The 18,105-nt window shown below is 54.2% G+C and overlaps 1 protein-coding gene across 1 annotated transcript in view; it reads right to left on the bottom strand.

The window, feature by feature from the left end:
• Window positions 1-18,105, bottom strand: part of RBM19 (RNA binding motif protein 19) — a 123,305-nt gene that overhangs the window by 27,406 nt on the left and 77,794 nt on the right. Inside the window, 1 exon segment of the mRNA XM_055322934.1 lies at window positions 4,281-4,386. Coding sequence (XP_055178909.1) covers window positions 4,281-4,386 — 106 coding nt within the window.

The following is an 18,105-nucleotide window of genomic DNA, read 5'->3' as shown; positions in this document are numbered from 1 at the left end:
GAGAGGCTGGCGCTCTGTGTAAGCAAGTGAACGAGGAGGGAGAGCTTGGACGTGTGGGCTTCGGTCTCTGGTTGGCAGGCAGGCAGGCCGGCTGGCTCTGCCCAGTCCTGGCTGCTTGACCCCGGGCCAGTGACTTCACCCCTTGGAGCCTCAGTTCCCCAGGTGTCAAATGCCACCCGCCACTTTCCTCCTGGAGCCCTGGGAGGATCAAAAGCGACAAATCAAACACCCAGCACCTCCCTGCCAAAGACAGGCTCTGAGAAGTTGACGGTTTTGATCAATGCCAAGATGTTGCTGTTCTAGAAACATCAGTGTCCAGAGGGCCATGTGGCGCCCCAGCGAGGGGGAGAGCCAGGCCACCCAAGGAAGACCACTGCATTTGGGATGGTTCAAGTCCTGGACTTCCAGGCTTCCCTTGTCAGCCTCTGTCCACTCCCCTCCACCTCAAGGGGGAAGGTTCTTTGAGAAATATGACCTCTGGAGTTTTAGGGAATGCTACTACCGTCGGAGGCAGTGATACTTATGCCCGGGACAGCAAGGGCTGACAATGTCTTGCGATGGGAAATGTGGCGAGCTTGGCACCTTGGCCCCCTGGAGCTGGGGCTGGGCTTCCCACTGGTCCACGGGGATCAGTCCACGGGGATCGGTCCACGGGGCTCTGCAGCGTCTGCGCAGATGGAGCCCAGTGGCCTTGCGGAGAGACGGGGAGGGAGTTATGCAAATCTCCCGTCCGATTCCCGGGGCTGCTGCAGGTTGGGGCGAGACAATGCGCATGCGGTGTACATGTCACATACAGAGCCTGCAAGGTCGGTCGCGGGAGCCTCGGGCTATTCTCTTCAGTTACCTGGTTACTCTGAGCTCTGCCATGACAGCCTCTGAGGAGCCTCGGGCTAGGATTCTCTTTCCAGTTTGAGGGTGTGTGCTTGACCCAGAGGGGCTTGATGGATAACAAAGTCCCTGATCACAGGCGGGGTGGGACATGGTGTTGTGCAGAAAGGTTGGAAGACTCAAGAGTGCCCGGCGCAGGAGTGGCACAGATGGGCACATGTTGGGGCCCAAGCAGACAGTGGTGTCAACGGGCTGCCTCTAGGGACTGACCAGGACCTAATTCTCTCCTCTGCCAGCTGGCAAAGTGGGCTGGTTGATGCTGAGAAGGAGCACTGTACTAGGACCTGATATGCCTGGGGTCCAGGCCCTGGCCCCACCCAGAAACCAGTTCCTCCACTGCTTTCCAGACTCACGGCTGTACAGTCCACTGTTCGTGACCCCCTCCCGTCTCTCCCCTCTCTCCTCTACCTCTCCTTCCCCTTCTCCCTCCTCCCATCGGAGCACTGGCCGGGCTCCACCCCAGGTGAGGCTCCAAGGGTTCAAGGGTTGCTGATGCCAAGAGTGACCACTTCCATCTCCATGAGGGTGTCCTGCCAGGCAATGGGAGGGAAGTCCCTGGTAAGGAATTTGGGTGAGTCAGGGATCAGCTAAGCCCTGAAAAGTTTTCTAAAGGAGGTCTGCTTCCTCTAGTGCTTCCAAAGGACGAGAGCCATGCAGAGGAAGGCCACCGGAAGAACTGGGATCGGGCAGGTTCCCCTAGCATTCCCACAAATTCCTTCTGTAGAAGTAAACCGAGATCTCGGGGTGTTTCGCTCAGCGTCTCCTTACAGCATTGTACTCCCTCTTCAGGCTCACACCCACCCTTGGGCGGGCTCGATGTGTACAGCAGTCAGAATTCTATTCACCAGTCTGCAGTGTGCACGGCTCCCTGGGTCAGTGGCTGACGCTAAATGTGCCACAAGGAAGGCAGTGAAGTTCTTCAGACATGGAGGAGAGAGAGAAGCAGCTTCCCCAGGAGGCAAAAAGAGCAAAGGGCTATCTGCAGGGAAGACGCACTCCTGGTGGGTTCACTCTTCAGGGAGGGCCAGCTGGCATGGTGGTGGGCACAAGGGCCCTCATCCTTACGTACCCAAAGGGAAGAGCTGTGGTGGGGATGCCAGGGCCAGAACCGTCCCTGAGCCGGGCGGGCCGCCTGTCAGACGTAAGGGGCAGGAGGAGTCAATCCCAGAAGGGCTGCAGGTTGAGTCCTCCCTGTCCTTGGCTGCCCTTTCTTCTCCTGGAGCCCAGAATGGGAGGCAGGGAAGGGGTGCAGGGGGAGGAGCCACCTGCATCAATCCCCGGAGGGCTGTGCTGGCTGGCTTCGCAAATACCCTCTGCAGCCTGGCCCTGGGGCCAAGAGCTTGCAGCACGTGGAACTGGAGGCCAGGAGCCCACACCTGGTCTGACCCTCCAGCCCCAAGAGCCACGTCCATTCTGACAGCAACCTCTGCCCTGGAGAGAGGCCCCCATGCAGAAGAGAGTACGCCTCTCAGCCAAGGGGCTCTGACGCCTCTTCTCTCCCCTCTGTCCTATCCCTCCTCCTTTTCAGATCATCTCCGTTGTCATGACTGTCACCACCTTCTTCTTCATTATAGCTAGCAAGCGGAGCTCCCAGGACTGGCGCCATCCTAGAACATCACCCCATCCAAACCTCATGATCACTCAACGAGGAAAATCCTATTACCGCTTCGTAAGGGGGGAAACTGAGGCACACAGAGAATAAGGCACCTGCCCGGGGTCACATGGCAGATGGTCATAGTGCTAGGATTCCGACTCAGGCAGTCTGGCTTCCGAGTCTGTGCTCTAATGAGCCCCTTTGTAAGAGGCATCACTTGGGGGCAAGGAGTGAATCCCCCCCTTCTCCCCTGCTCACAACTTCACACAGAAACCGGGGATACCAAACAGGGAACAACGACTCTGTACCCTCACCATCCAACCCCTCAGAAGCACAGAGCTCAGTGGAAGGCCGCGGAGAAAACACTACTCTGCCCTGCCCTCTAGCTGGGATGGTGGCCCTCAGGGGGACAGGGTTGGTGGGAACAGGGAGGCAACGACTCACTTGTCTCCAGGACGGCAGGCCTGGGTTTCAGGCACTGTCCACCTATACCTGATGAGGGTAGGACCCGGTTCCTACTGCTGTGTTACAACTCAGGAGCTTGGGGCATAGAGCAGGGCTTGGGAAGCCAAGTGGCCGGCGGGAGGGCGTGCTGGACGGCTGCCCTCCACAGTTTCCCTCCCAGCCAGTGCCGGTCCCCCAAAGGCGCCTGCCCTGCTGACAGGGACCGGGGCCGGGGCCTGTTGCACGCAGGGGGTCCTGCCCCTGCTGCCACGGACAGGAGGCAAGGGAAAGGCTGCCAGCCGAGAAGAAAGGGGAGCAGATGTCCGGACAAACACGGCCACGTGTCAACACAACAGGCACTTGAGTTCAAGGCGCTGAGACAAAGGTGGCTGGCAAGGCTCCCTGGGGTCCCAGGAGCGCCTCTGTGCCTGTGCGTGTTCCCAGGACCCACAAAGGCTGCAGCTGCGTCCCTGAAATGTCACCTTGGGCTCCGCCCACTGGGCCTCTGGCAACGCCAGCTCACGAAAGGCCAAGGGATGTGATTCTGATGATTGCCCTCTGCTTTTCAAAAGGTGCCTCGCGAGAGGTGGAGGGGATCCCGGCATGAGCGAGACTGCCCGTCGGCTCCTCTACCCCTGAAGGAGGGGGCCCACAGAGGGGAGCCCACAGTGACAGTGTGCTGCCAGGGCAGGGGCCGCAGACACAGCCAGGAGCCCTGGTCACACTGCCTCTGCTCCCACATCTGCTGTCGGGCTGGGCCTGGCACCCACCACAAGAGCAACACTGCCACGCTGCACTGAGCCCAAACCCCAGGAGGCTGCATTGCTTCCAAAATGAAAGATGCCCTGCCTCCAGAAGCCTGGAAAATTCTGTACCTGTGCTTATACACGGTGGCACCCGCCTGAGCTGACCTTGCCTATAACGAGCACAACTGAGGCCCTGGCCACAAGTGGGAAGATGAGGGGAAAGGTGTGTCCCTGTGGATACATCTTCCCAAGGTGCTGGCCCCTGGCTCCTGCCATGCTGCCCAGTGTCTCCCACACTGCCCGTCTCAGGGGGCTCACGACTGGGGAACTCTGTCTGAACCGGGGAGGCCCAGGAAACCCATTTGCCTCCCCAACCTTGTATCCCAGGTTCCTGTGGATGTCACGTCAGGGAGGGAGGGAAGGGGATATAGAACTGCCCCCTCCTCCAAATACAAAACTCAGGGCCTTTTCTTGCAAATTAGCAAGGTCAGAGTAAAAGCAGAATCACATGGGGCAGCAACATGCCCTCATCCCTTAAGACGTTCCACTGCTTCCCCTCCCAAGGGTGCAGAGGGTAGTGGGGTGGGTCGGGGAGGGCATGGTCTCACCTTTGCATCCTGCTTTGTGAGGAAGTCCACGAAGCCGAACCCTCTATGTGTGCCTGTCCCGGTCATCTTCTTTGGCAAGCGGACAGTCTTCAGCTCCCCGAAGGTGCTAGAAACAAAGCAGAACACAGTAGTTTAAGAACTGCAAAGGGGCTGGGGTATGTGGGAAGGCAGGACCAAATCTCACATTCATCCTTTCTGGTTAGAAAAGTGCTCATAGGTGCACGTGTGTACACACACACACACACACACACACACACACACCATACACTTGTGTCGCTTCCCCACTGGCCAGCACTTGCTGTGGGGCATGACTGGCCTTCTCCTTTTAGATCCTGGCCATCATGCTGGGCAGGGAGGGATGATCAGGTTGGAGATGCTGCCGGAGAAATTCTTGTTCCTCTCTGACAGGCTGGCACACTTGGCCTCCCCTTGCCCACGGGGCCGAATATCTGGCAGGGGGGATGCAGCCCTGTACACGCATGGCCAGGGCACGGGGCTGCTCATGTGTGCAAGCCAGGGATCCGGACGCGGAGTCAGCAGGGTCTCCTGACCTGAATCCACCTGCGTGGCTGAGCACACAGCAAGCCTGTGTGGAGCAAGCAGGATGAGCCTCCTCTCCCGGCCCAGGGCCCTGGGATGTTTCTTTGGTGCTCAGTGTTGGAATGACACACGGCTACTCCCTCTAAACCCCACATCCCCTACCTCTGGGCTTTAGTTTTGATATCTGCTAAGCCAAAGTCAGGCAAAGCTCTGGAGAAGGAAATGGCTTGGCTCCCCCTGACAGGGATCAAACAGGTAAACATAGCTTGGACCAACCCCTGCCCTCCCCCCACCTCCTCCTTCCAGATAAATGTTCCAGAAATTCCCGGACAAAAGGATCAGGCCTCTCTGGCTCTCCTGTCTCACTCCCCCACCCCAACCCATCCTGATGTCCATTTATCAAATCTATATGCACAAATTGCTGCCGATAAATATTTAATGTGCACAGCATCTGAAGAGGTGTTATTTTATTTGAAAATCTACACACACTTGCGGGTGCCTGGGCACACATATATACACTCAACGGCCTAGGATGCTTCAGGGCCAAAGACCGATTGGGTAAGAACACGGTAAGGGCCGTAAGCTCTCGTGAAATGATATAAGCTAAATCCGAGGCGTTAACCTGCAGCCCTGCCAGCATGACCAGGCATCTGCCAGCCCAATTTCTGAAGGCAGGATGGTGTGTAAATGCAGCATTATGAATCCTCAAAATGAATCTGCACGTCTCCTCGGAGCTCCCCCAGCAGCTCCCCCCAGGCTAGCGACAAGGCCGGCCTCCTGGGGAGGGGAGGGGCTGGAGGGGGTAGGCCGCAGAGCCCTGTCAGTCTTCCCGGCCTGGCTGAGGTTCTGGCTCATTCCGAGGGGGGTGAGGGGGCGCGGCTGGGGCCCAGACTCTAGGCAGGTGGGGATAAGCAAGAAGGTGAGGTGGGAGGGCCTGAGGACTCAAGCCTGCAAACCCTGCTTTCTTCTGCCATCTAAAGGCCGAAGCATCCCATGACAGGCACTGCCTCTGCCTCCATGGGAGCCTGAGCAGTGGCTAGTGAGGGCAGCGGATAGATGAGTTTTCTCATATGCTTATTCAGATAAATGGGCCTTTGGCTCTGAGTTCTTCAGAGAGACATGGGGACTGCAGGGATGGTGCATCTGATGGCCATGAGGACCAGAGCATGACAGCAGTCAGATGGTAAGAGGAGGCCTTAGCAAGCACCTCCCATGTGCCCAGGCCGTGCTCGGTGCTGTACAGACAAGGGGCAGACATCCCGTGGCTGTGCTGGTCTCTCCCTTCCTGCCCCAGGCTCCAGGCTCTTGCAGACCTTGTTTAACTACTGCTTAATCCAAGCGGCCTTTTCTCATCCCTCTGGGCTGGCTGAATGGCACCCCCAGCAGTCAGGGCTTCTCCACCAGGGCACTGTGGTATGGATACCTGTGTGCTCTCTGCCTTCCCTCAAGGCTGGAGCTCAGCTCTGGAACAGCAGAAACCACATCTATCTTGCTCATTAGGGGAGCCGCAGCAAGAAACCCAGTGCACGGCCCAGAGGGGATGCCTGGCAGTATTTTTGGAACGAACAAACAAGGAAACAGTAGCCCCAGACTGTACGCGAGACCACTGGTACTTTACCAGTGACACTCAGAGAGCTGTGTTGAGGAGGACATGAAACAGGCCATGGGGTATGTACAAATTAGCACAAATTTTCATTAGTAGTCTTGCCACCCTCATTTAATGAATGGGGAGACTGAGCCCAGGGAGGCAGCAGTTCTGGCTAGCAAGTGGCGGGTTAGGACGTGAGTCCGGGTGGCTCTGATGTGAAGCCAGAGCTCTCCTTCCACTGCAGTGTTTCATGGTCCTTTAGTTATCTGGATGGGGACTGGCCGCTCTCTGGGCTGGGGGTCACTTTCTGAGGTGTGGTCCCATCTGGCATGAAGCTGGAGCAGGGTGGCTGGGAATGGCCTGCTCGGACTCTAAGGGACCCAGGGACTTACCCAAGATCCCAGGGTAAGACATGGTGACTGGGTCCGAGTTCCTTTTGCTCCCGCCTGCCTCTGCCCACACAGATTACGATCCTGTACCCTGATGGTCCCAATGGCCTCTGCCCAGATTTCTTCGTAGCCCTGTCTAATTTCTGGTGAGTTAGCCTCTGTGAGTGTGTGCATGACAGAGAGAGGAGGAGAGAAATAGCTGAGGTTAATTCTTCCCTCTGCAGCGCACTGCAAGCTGCGGATGCTCTGTGCATGGCAAGCAGCTAAGGGTCCGGAGAAAGGCAAGGAAAATAATTAAAAGGTGGAGAAAAAAGCTGATGAGGAGAGGCTGAAGGCAGTGTGCTTATGTGGCCTGGAGAAGTGGCATCTCAGAGCTCGGCAAGGGAGGGGGGCTATGGCAGAGGGAGGCCCTGGATCCATGAGGGACCATGTGCAGGGATCAGGGGCTCCTGTTCCAGACATCTGGGGGGGCCTTGGGGAGGTCACAGGCCCCACCTGCACAGCACAGAATCCTGGGTCTGAAGATGCTAGTAGCTTCAGAAATTCCATTATTCTTCACAGGGACCAGGGAAATGGTCCTGATGACCATGTTTCCCCCTTCCTTCTGAGAAGAGCGTAAGAGAGAGCTGGGACTTAAGAAGCAGCTGCAAGATTAGGGCTGGATCTTAGAAGGAACTTCCCAACATCTGGGAAGCCCTGAAATGAACCAGCGAGGCTTCAAGACACTGTGACTGTAGCCGTGACTCCAGCAACCAATGACCTGGTGCCTGTGATGTGCTAGGCCTTTTTAAAATATACTGTTTCCGGCTGTAACAACTGTGAGGCAATGGTGTTAGCATCTCTGTTTTCCCAGGTGAGAAAGCCAGAGGCTGGAGTGGCCAGAAAACCCGTCCACATCCCCTTGCCGTGTCCCCTGGCCGGGACTGGGCACCCGGGCAAGCGCTCTTCCCCGGCTGCCACTCCTCCGGCCCAAGAACAATGCTGGGAAGGTGGCCGGCTCTGGCTGCTAGTGTGACTGTGCCAGATAATATAAGGCTGGTACTAATGATCTTGGAGCGGTATCGAAAGCGAATTAAAAAAGCAAAAAAAAAAAAAAAAAAAAAAGGTTGGGGGGAAAAAATCGATGAAGCACCTTTAGCTCCTTGGAGATAAGCGATATATAAATACCAGCCATTATTAAGGTTCTTATCTGACAGAAGGTCCACGAGCCATTTTTAAGAGTGGCTTTTGAAGGAAGTTCTGCATGGACCCTCGTCTCCTGGGAGCAGAGGCTGCCGCCTAGGGGAGGCCAGGCAGGGCCTAGGGGAGGCCAGGCAGGGCCGCCAGGGACCAGAGAGGGAGGGAAATCGCGAGGCACCCAGGAGCCCCCTCCCACCCCAGACCCCGCCGCTCGGGAAGGAGCTGCGTGCGCTCCCCACTGTGTAGATAATAGAAACCACAAAATAGCAATTACTGTATCAGAAGCTGTGAATAAAGAGGACATACCGGGCTTTTAAACATGGCCCTCCTTCCCTCCCCCACCATGCTCACACTTCATAACAAACTCACACCTCACTTTTCCAATTACTTCATTCACCTTGGGTTCACCAATTACTCCCCCATGCCGCAGCCCCACCCCCTCCGCCGCACCCAGAGCGCATGACTGCTGGCAGGCCGGTGGGTTTTCCACGACTGGAGTTTGTTGTCACGTTTCTAATTTCTTCCGAGGTGTGTAGGGGTGGGAGGGAGAGAGGGGAGGGGGTGGGAGGTGTTGAGCGAGGCGAGCCAATTATGCCCAGCCCTCGTAAACAGGTCTGGGCATGCAAATCATGTCTGCACACAGGCCTGAACGTAGATGCAGTACGTGCGTGTGTGCCTTGTGTGCATGTGGGGACGTCCTCCCTCCGCACACACTACCTATCCCCCCCAACCGGACTCTAGCCCTGGCTGGTAACTGCTGGGGTTTTGGCTCTGCTGCTAAAAAGGGGATGAATCATCCTCTCTCTTCCCTCCTTGTTTGAAGTGAGGGAGGAAGGAGTGAGAAGAGAGGTGAGGGGGAGGCAGAGAGAACCCTCCAGAGATGCAGAACTTGACAGTTGTGCAGCTGCTCTGGTGCCTGGGTCCTGGGGCTTAATGAGCTGACTGGGAGGCTGGCCTGACCCTCTGACCTGTATGCTGACACCAAGTGGGAGTCAGGTACACCCTGAAGAGCCTAGGCCCCTCTGCTCCCAAGATGTAAGTCCTTATCACTCCCCTATTCGGATCTGCCGGAGGAACCAGCACCCCAGCAGAAGTGCTGAGTCACGTGGGGAAGTTTGTTGGCATGACTTCTCTTCCACCTGCGCTCAACGCACTGCTGAGGGGAAAAAAAAATATCAGCTGTCACCCAAGGGACCCAGAGTCAGACAACAGTGTGGTCTCGACAAGATGAAGGGGTGGTTTGTGATAAGAATAAACCCCAGGCTTCTTTCTCTTCCTTCTAGATGTAAGAAAGAAAGAGCTAAATCTCTTGGCAAAAAAAGCCTTTCAAATACATCCCCACCACCAGCACCAATTTTCCGACACACAGCATATCCGTGCATTCTCCCGGGACTTCCAGGCTACAGGCCTCACAGCATGTTAAGCATCTGCTGCACATGATCTCACACCAGCTTCAGGAGCTAGGCACTGCCATTCCCATTTTATAAATGGGGAGAGCGAGTCTCAGAGAAGTCATGTGATTATTCCAAGGTCACTCGGCAAGTTATTACACACATACCACAGGGGTGAAGTGTCTTGCCCGAGGTCCCACAGGTGGCAATGAGCCGAGCCGGGTTCAAAGTGGGCAATTTGTCCCCCTGTGCCTCTGATCCCTCAGGGGTTACAAGCCCTGTCTTGTGTAGCAACAGCCAAGCCCAATGCTCCCTGTGTGCCAGGTGCTGGGAGGTAGTCAATAGTGGGTCACACATCACCCTTGTTCTCAGGGAACCCTCGCCTGGCTGGGAAGAGCTGCCAGGCAAGGCAAGGGACCCCCCCCCCCACCCCGCCCCATGCCCTGCAGACACTGGAGGACTTTGCAATCAAACCTCTCATCTCAGCCAATTCAGGGTCACAGCCCAGGGCTCCTGATCTTTGCTCACTGCTCTGTTCTCCGTGCCTACCATCTTTTTTTTTTTTTTTTTTTTTTTTAAGATTTTATTTATTGACTCATGAGAGACACAGTGAGAGAGAGAGGCAGAGACACAGGCAGAGGGAGAAGCAGGCTCCATGCAGGGAGCCCGATGTGGGACTCGATCCTGGGACTCCAGGATCATGACGCGGGCCAAAGGCAGGCGCTCAACCACTGAGCCACTCAGAGATCCCCCGTGCCCACCATCTGAAAGAAGGGTCTACCTGTGGATTCAAGGACCCACCAGTGATTCCATGAGGTGAACCAATGTGGCTGGCAGGTGGCTGCTTTGCCTGGTGACCTGTCTTGTGCCCTCCCTAACACGCCCCATATGGGTAAGGGCCCCTGCAGAGGCAAGGAGAGACTGACTGGCCGACTGGACACCTAGAGACAAACCCATCCCTCTGTTTACGATGTGATTTCTGTGGTGCAGGGAGGCTTGGGCACTGGCCCCAACACCAACCTCCCACTTCTGCAATGCATCCAAACGAAAGACTCCAGTTAAGGCAGCCTTGTCCAATCCTCCACTCTCACAAACAGGGACAGGAGATTAAACCAACAACACTGGCTGGCCCCCTGCTCCTGAAGCCACCAAACTTTTGCCTACCTGAGGACCTTTGACCTTACTCATCTCATTCCTGGACCTCTCCTTACCTAGATATTCCCACAACTGACTCCTTCCTATCATTTGATCTCAGCTCAAATGCCATCTTTTCAAAGAGGCCACTCCATTTAATGTCATTCCCTACCCCACCAGCCATGCTGTCACATCTGAGCCCTGTCGGAAATGGCTTGTTTACACTTGTCTTTCCCTTACCTGTTCCAGAAACAGAAAGAACACTCCAAGTAGGCCGGGTTCTTGTTCCTGTTGTGACTGCAGAGTCCAGCCTGTGCAGAGCACACGCTCTCACCCTTCAGTGGGCCACGCGTTCAGCCTTTGGAGTCCAGCCTGAGTGCCAGGTCTCTATCCTGACCATGCATGCTACTGGGGTCACAGGGTCACATCTGGGGGCAGAACACCTGGTCATTCTGTCCTGAGGACGCATCCTCACCTACCGTGAATTATTACTGGACTGTGTGGTCCCTGGGGTCAGTGCTCCTTCCAGGGCACCCGCACACCTTTTACTACAATCACAGTGCATAAATTACAGAAAGCCAGAATGGGGCTGGCTTTACTAGGGAACTAGTACCGAGACAATACGGATCAGAATCGAGCCCTGTGCGGTAAGAGAAGACATGGTTCCCTCTACACAGCCTCGGCCGAGGTACAGATGCACGCGAGCAGGGAGTCTGGCCGCAGTTTGCCTACGGCAGGCAGTGTGCATTCTCCTGGAAGGCTACACCGCGGACCAGAGCCTAGTCGGGCACTAGCTCTCCGAGATGTTTAACAGAGACAGATCCAGGCATGCGGTTTTTTCTTTTGTTCTCTCTCACTCTCTTTTTAAAGGGTGGCTTTTAGACTGAACTTTTCCAATTATTCTCCACTCATCCTGGCGAGGGCCGGATGTAGAAAGGTTACCTTGTCTCCATCAGAGCAATCCTTCCTTTCACTTTGGGCTCTTGGAGGCTGAAAAATGACCTGGTTTCCAAGAAAGTGAGAAAGGAAGCGCAGAGGACAGCATTTAGCTTTTCTCAATAGCCTTTCATGGGGTCCTTTCCAGGCAAGCGTGACCCTCTCGTTTTCTAGATGAGAACTCCTGGGGATGAGCAGTTAAATGGTATCTCTGAATCAGAGTCGGGGCCTGCGTTCCAGGCGGGGCCCACACTTCCTCGAGAGGCTCCTGCCAGGAGGGGACGTGGCCTTGAGGGATGGAAGCTTCTGGCCTGGCTCTGCCATCACCAGCTGGGTGACCCTGGCCTAGTTGTTTCTAGGCTGGATGATGATGATGATGATAGCACGAGCAAGCACACATGTGGGCATGCACGAGGAGAGTGTGAACCTGCTCTAGACTCAGGACCCCTGTTCCACCAGAGGGGGCAGGGGCTACTCAGCCCCAGGCTGCATGGCCAGCTGGACACCTGGGCCCAGGTCTGGCAGATCTTCTCTTTCTTCTAAACAGGCCTACACACCAGGTTCTTTTGAGAAATGACATTTCTAAATACCGGTCACAAAGTCAAAACATTTTAGACACTCTGTCACCAAATACAAGATTCAGCCTGTGGGCTGCCTGTGCATCACCTCCACATCTGGGTTCCCCCTCTGATTTGGTTCCAAGAGATCAGAAGGGCTGGTCTACTCCCAACATGATGAAGTTTCCTTACCTCCTTCTCACCCAGGCTTGAGTCTCACCTGGCCCCCTGCAGTCCAGCGGCCCCCCTTGCTGGTTTGTGTTCCCATGGTGTGGCCTCTATGGGATTCTAAGCTTCGTGAGACAGAGAGGGCCTTGCCAGTGTGTTTTGCTCTATAGCATCTACTCGATCTACTCCAGGTGTGGACCACTTGTGGCTACACATGCACCACGAGAATCACTGCTCATCATCCTGCAGGACCCAGAGCTAGATGTGAGGCATGGTAGGGATTTTAACAGATCCTTCGTTCACTTGGTAACTATTTCCTGCATCCTGAATGCAGAAATTGAGCTCTGTGCTGGGAAAGAACTGGGCCAGACATGCTCTGGCCTTCCGCAGGGCACAGCCTGTTTCTCAAATATTATATGCTGGTGGTTTTCAATTTTTTTTTTTTTAAATCCTGGGCTTGATGCACATTTTCAGTAAAATGGTTCTGAGCATTCATCTCCAATATATATGAATGCTTTTCATTTGTAAAGGTAGGTACGCACTGCTCTTTCACTGCATACATACATCTTTAAATATTTAAAAATTAGAAAATTTGAAAGGATAAGATAAAATAGAAATGGAAATTCTAATGTTTTTCTCCTGCTCCTCCAACAGACTGTCATCGGCATGTTTTTGAAGGCACACAGTGGGCCAGGACTGTATATAAGTACATTCCATGTGTAACTTTATGCCATCTTTAGTGGTCCTGTGAAACAGGGGTTATGTACCTATTTCACATATGGAGAAATTAAGGCCCAGCTGCTTAAAGGATTTAAGGGAAAACTCACAAGGCTATGTTGAATGGTAGAGCCAGGACTCAACCCTAGGCCTAAGGAAATTGTAAAGCCTGTGCTCTTAACTGTTGTCTCGCACTAGAGGGGGGCCATCTGTGCATGGCTGAAGGATTTAAGAAGCCACTGAAGGCTGAATACTGTCTGCTGAAACTGAGTAGAATCCTTAGGCAGAAGATGTCATAAAACATTTTAAGATCAAAGGTAACTTTTTAAAGACAGTACTTTTCAAACTTGTCCTGAAAGATGGTAATAGGTGTTTTGTGTAAAAAGACTTCTGGAATTAAATAACTTTGAGAGCTATCTGGTAAAAAGAGTTCAGCAAGCTTCTCTGCTGCAGATCTTGTCAGTGTCTTTAAGGTATTAGGTACATGGAAGGTGGATATGGAAGAGTGAGGTATTTCTCAAACTTATCTGGCCACCAAACCCCTCCTACCCCCAAACAAGAAAATCTATTAGCATCTCTCGGGACACAGTTGGGGAATAAAATTTGGGAGATGAAAAGGCAGGTGGCCATCATGGAAGACCCAAGCACACACACTGAGGCAAGCAAACATACTCTCTAAAGGTTCTGAAAGTGGGGAGCTGCTGCGGGGGGGGGGGGGGGCTGGTTTTGACAGCCCAGCATCACTGAAAGAACAGAAGTGTGGAGTCAGACGGCGGTTCAGAGCCTAGCCCTACACATGACATCACCTGAAACTCAAGCTCTCGTCACCTGAAAAATGATCATCTCACCCTATGAGGCTGCGGGATCCAGGGTTCCCTACACAGAATGGGAATGAAGAAAAGGAAGCTCTTGACAATGATGTTCTCAACCATTAAAGGGATCAGCACTGGTGCCAGGCAAGGGATGGCTTCCAGGCCCTTATGGTGTTTCAAGTCGAAGTCGAGAAGAGGCAGGCTGGGCCAGTTCAGGCCCCTCCTGGGAGACCCCAGGGGTTTTCAGCAAAGAGCTGAGAGCCAGATGTGATCTCGTGATTCTTAGTGCCCTGAAAAAAGCAGCAGTTCTCTGTCTTACCCACATGACCTATCAGCTTTACAAGATAATTGGAAGAAACTGTCCCCAGGGAGGCATCCCTCAGCCAGACCCCGGCACCCCTGTTTCCCCTCGGGCCGAGCTAGCCCATTGGAACAGCTTGTGTTCCTTCTTCCTTTCGGAAGGAGAGGATCAAGACGCAACCCCCGGCCTGGGGCGCACATTCTGGTCAGTTCCACGCCTCTGCTGGGGTGAGTTAATGAAATCCACAGCAGACGCTCTCCCCTACTTTCTCCCCCTCTGGTCTTCAGCTGCCTCAAGTACAGCTAATCCCATTACAAGAAAATAAAGTGGATAATTCAGGCTAATGAAATCGTTACAAGAATGTGGCCAGCCAGAGGTGGACATTCAGAACCAATTTAACACCCTTTGGTGTCATTATCCTCAGTACAGGAAATGTGGGAGAGGTGGAAGGAAAAAAATTAAAAAGGAAAAAAAAGAAAGCCCAGCCTTTTTCTTGTTGGCTTAAATCTGGTTAAAGAATGGATCTGCCAAGTAGCTTGCTCGCTATTATCTCCACCACGTCTGCTATCTCCACGGTAACCCCAGAAAATATCAAAGTAGGTGGAGCACACCTGGAAGTCACCTGCCATGGGGAAATCTGCAGACCCCTCCACACCTTTTGCTCTGCCCAAAATCTGCTTGGCAAGGACCACTAAGGGATGAACCCCAGGGCCCCAAGCCACCACCAAACTCAGAAGCCTCTCACGCTGGATTAAGTAAGTGTCTGTCCCTGGGGTCTGAGTGAGGCAGGAGAACTAGAATGACCTCCCATGCAAAACAGAGCAGGCATTAGGACCCCCTGTGTCAGGGTGGGCCTGGGGGGCTGAGCAGGGGGCTCCCCATAGCACTGGCCCACACCTCCTCATGCCACCTGCTGCCAAGTCATGGCAGGCCTCCCGAGAAGGCTGAATTAAGGGTGGCCACTCAACTTCTTAGCACCTACTCCCCACACTCGATACCCACGCCTGCCCCTGCCATGTCTCCTCCACACTCAGAAAGGGCCCTGGCAATCACATTTCTTTCGGATCCATTTCAGTGCTCAGAACCTTCAGGAGGACAGCCTCATGTCCCCAATCCCCATTCTCTCCAGCTGGTTCCCATTGGCCTGGACACGGTTCTCCCAAACGAGCCTTGGACTGTTTTAATCCCCCCAGGTAAGAGCAGGCTCTAGGTCCTCCTAAGTGGGGAGCGGGCATGGCAGGTGCAGGGGGAGGATGTGCAGGGAAAGAAGAGAGGATCCTACAAAAGTAAGGAGAAATTGTGCCCAGGCTGTGGGTCCTCTGTGGGTCCTCAGAGGGCACATGTGGGTCAGGAGAGAGTTATAGTCACTAGGGAGCTAGGAGACTGCCTGGGACAATCCCCCTGTTAAGAGTGCCAAACAGCAGCCCCCAGTAACCAGCACCACCCTCTATTTACTGATCAAGAGGCAGGCATCTGGGGAGATGGAAGCCTGACGACTTAACATCCTGCAGCTATTGAGGTACACCACACATGGCCTCCAGGCCCCATCTCTTCCGACCTCTCTGGAGGAGCACAAGGTAGCCACACAAGTCTACATGGTGTCCCAGACAGCATCTCTAAAAAGGGGTGGGACGGTGGCAGGAGCTTCTGCAGGGGTTCAGTGAACCCAAGCCCTCTTGGGAACACAAGTGGGATGAGAGCCGATGCCACTACTTAGAGGCCCAGGACAGAGACTGGGAGAGCCAGGGGGCTGAGTGCTGTTAATGCCACACAGCAACTGCAGCCTGCACAAATGTTCTTGGTCACTCATCTAGAATCCAGAGAACCCAGAAGCTAGATAAGGGCCCCCTGCCCCACCCCCCACCCCAACAACGAGGCCACAACCCCCAGACACTAAGCTTCTGCCTGTCACTGATGGGAAAGCCCTTGACCTTGCCCCTGGCCCAATGAAAGTCTATTTACTTTTACTTCACAAACTTGTTTACCTAATTTCTCATCTCAGAACAGCTGGCGGAGGGCACTGGGGTTAATAGTGGCAGGTGCCTATCAGGCCTCAAGAAGTGATGACGGACGCCATGGATCAGACCAGGGCATGCTCAGTTTCTCTATAAAGAGTCACACAGTAAATACATTTGGTTTTGTACCTGCTCAACTCTGTAGTGTGAAAGCAGCCATAGGCTATATGGAAATGAATGGGGGCAGCTGTATGCCAATGAAACTTTATTTGTAGAGAAAAGGGGGGGCTGGCACCACGTGAGCCTTATTTGCCAACCCCCAAACTAGCCCCCCCCAACCCCAAAACATGATATTTAACTGACACGACGCAGTAGTCTGGGAATGTCAGGTGCGGGGCAAACAGCAACCATGCCTGGACAGCTCTGATTGGCACCAGTGGGCAGCCTGGGTGCAGCATCCTTCGAACAAATAGGAAAAGGCACTGTGTATTTTAGAATGACTTCTGCTGAGTGATCAACATTTTCAGAGGACTGATGCTCAAAGGTAGAAGGTGGCAAAGTCACTTACTGGGGAATCCTCATTGTTGGTGGTTTGTGCCTAGTGGTGAGTGTCCAGCCCCACAGCGTGGAGAGTCACGTATCTCCCCTGCCTAGAGACCTGCTCAGCATAGAAGCAAGTAGACAGACTCACAAAGCCAGCTGCTGCCCTACTAAATTGCATGAGGGAAAGAATACCAGGGTGGACGATGCCACCTCAAAGACCTTCCCTCCCAGCCCACCTGCCTCACAGGCCCTCCATCTGTGGTCACTTGCCCCATTCCTCTTCCTCAATGTCATTTGACTTTTGGCCTGTTGGTGAGGACAAATGTCTATCTCCCCTGCTGGACTAGTAAGTGCCTAGCACCTAGGAAGGGCCAACTGTGCCTGGAATGCAGTAGGTGCTCAGTGTAGACCATCTGGTGGCTGCTGGTTGAGTTGTGAATGGACGCTTCTATTCCTCGCCTTTCTATTTCTGGTCCCCTAGATTTTCGACACCAGGCACAAAAGCCAGAGAGTGGGGAGCGGACCAGCATTGGCTGATACATACCATGTGCTGGTGCCATGTTGGATGGCCCAGAGCAATCCTTAAGAGGGGCAGCATTCCCAGGGCACCCGTGAGACACTAAGGGGAGGTCTGTCTGAGAGCTCGTGTCCAGGCCTGTGGGGCTTCCCATTATGCCCACTTCTGCCCTTAAACTAACTCCTCCAGTTCTAGCTGGAGCCTGCCAAGCACTGGGAAGCCATCAGAAAAATGATGGAGGAAGCAGAAAAGCAGCCAAGGAGATGATGAAAGATACAGAGGGTAGTTTCTAAAGAGCTCGGCATTCTGCAAACTTCTAACACCTGCCATTAGGGGGAACAGTCCAGACCCCCAGTGCCTTAGGAAAACCCACTGTGGATGCCCTCTACCGCCTCCCTGAGAGTTCCAGGCATCTGTCTGAGCTAGGAAGAGGCTATCTCCCCAGGAAGCCCCAGGTGGACAAGTTGACACTGGGAGGTGACCACTTTCCTGGTCTACTGCAGTTCAGACTGAGGTGTGGCTCAGATAACTGAGTCACCTCCACATCTGATCTTTTGAGAAAGCCAGGCCCACAGCCACAGGGGATGACAGCAAGACAGCTCTGCAAGAAGGCGAGAGAGGCAAATCCACAGCGTGGGCCAATCGATGGAAGGTGCCGGAGGCCGTCCCGGGGGCACGGCACGAGACAGGGAGTGAGGACAGTGATTCATGCCACTGAGCCTGCCAGCGCAGAGGGGGAGGAGAGGCACTCACCCTGGCTGGGACAAATATTATTTTTAAAAGTCTGGGAAAGAAAACAACAATAAAACAACTCCGGCTTGGGGTGGCTGGTGAGTTCTGAGAGGCAGGGAGAGGAGGAAATGGATTTGTGAGAGGGGCCCATTTGTTTGGGGCAAACCAACCAATGCAGAATTCAACTCAATCACAGAAGGGGAAGGGGAGGTTGAGAATCGGGGGGGGGTCACCAGAAGCCGAGAGCCACAGGGGTCTAACTTGGGCCTTGAGCTGTCACGTTCTGGAGGCTGCAGGCAAAGGAGAAGCGGTGAACTGGGTGTGTGAATGTGGGTCCTGCTGCAGAGCATCCGAAGGTGTGGAGGT

This window comes from Nyctereutes procyonoides, unplaced genomic scaffold, assembly GCF_905146905.1.
Source record: "Nyctereutes procyonoides isolate TBG_1078 unplaced genomic scaffold, NYPRO_anot_genome, whole genome shotgun sequence".
Classification (NCBI taxonomy): Eukaryota; Metazoa; Chordata; class Mammalia; order Carnivora; family Canidae; genus Nyctereutes; species Nyctereutes procyonoides.
This window is presented reverse-complemented; position numbering and strand designations above follow the sequence as displayed.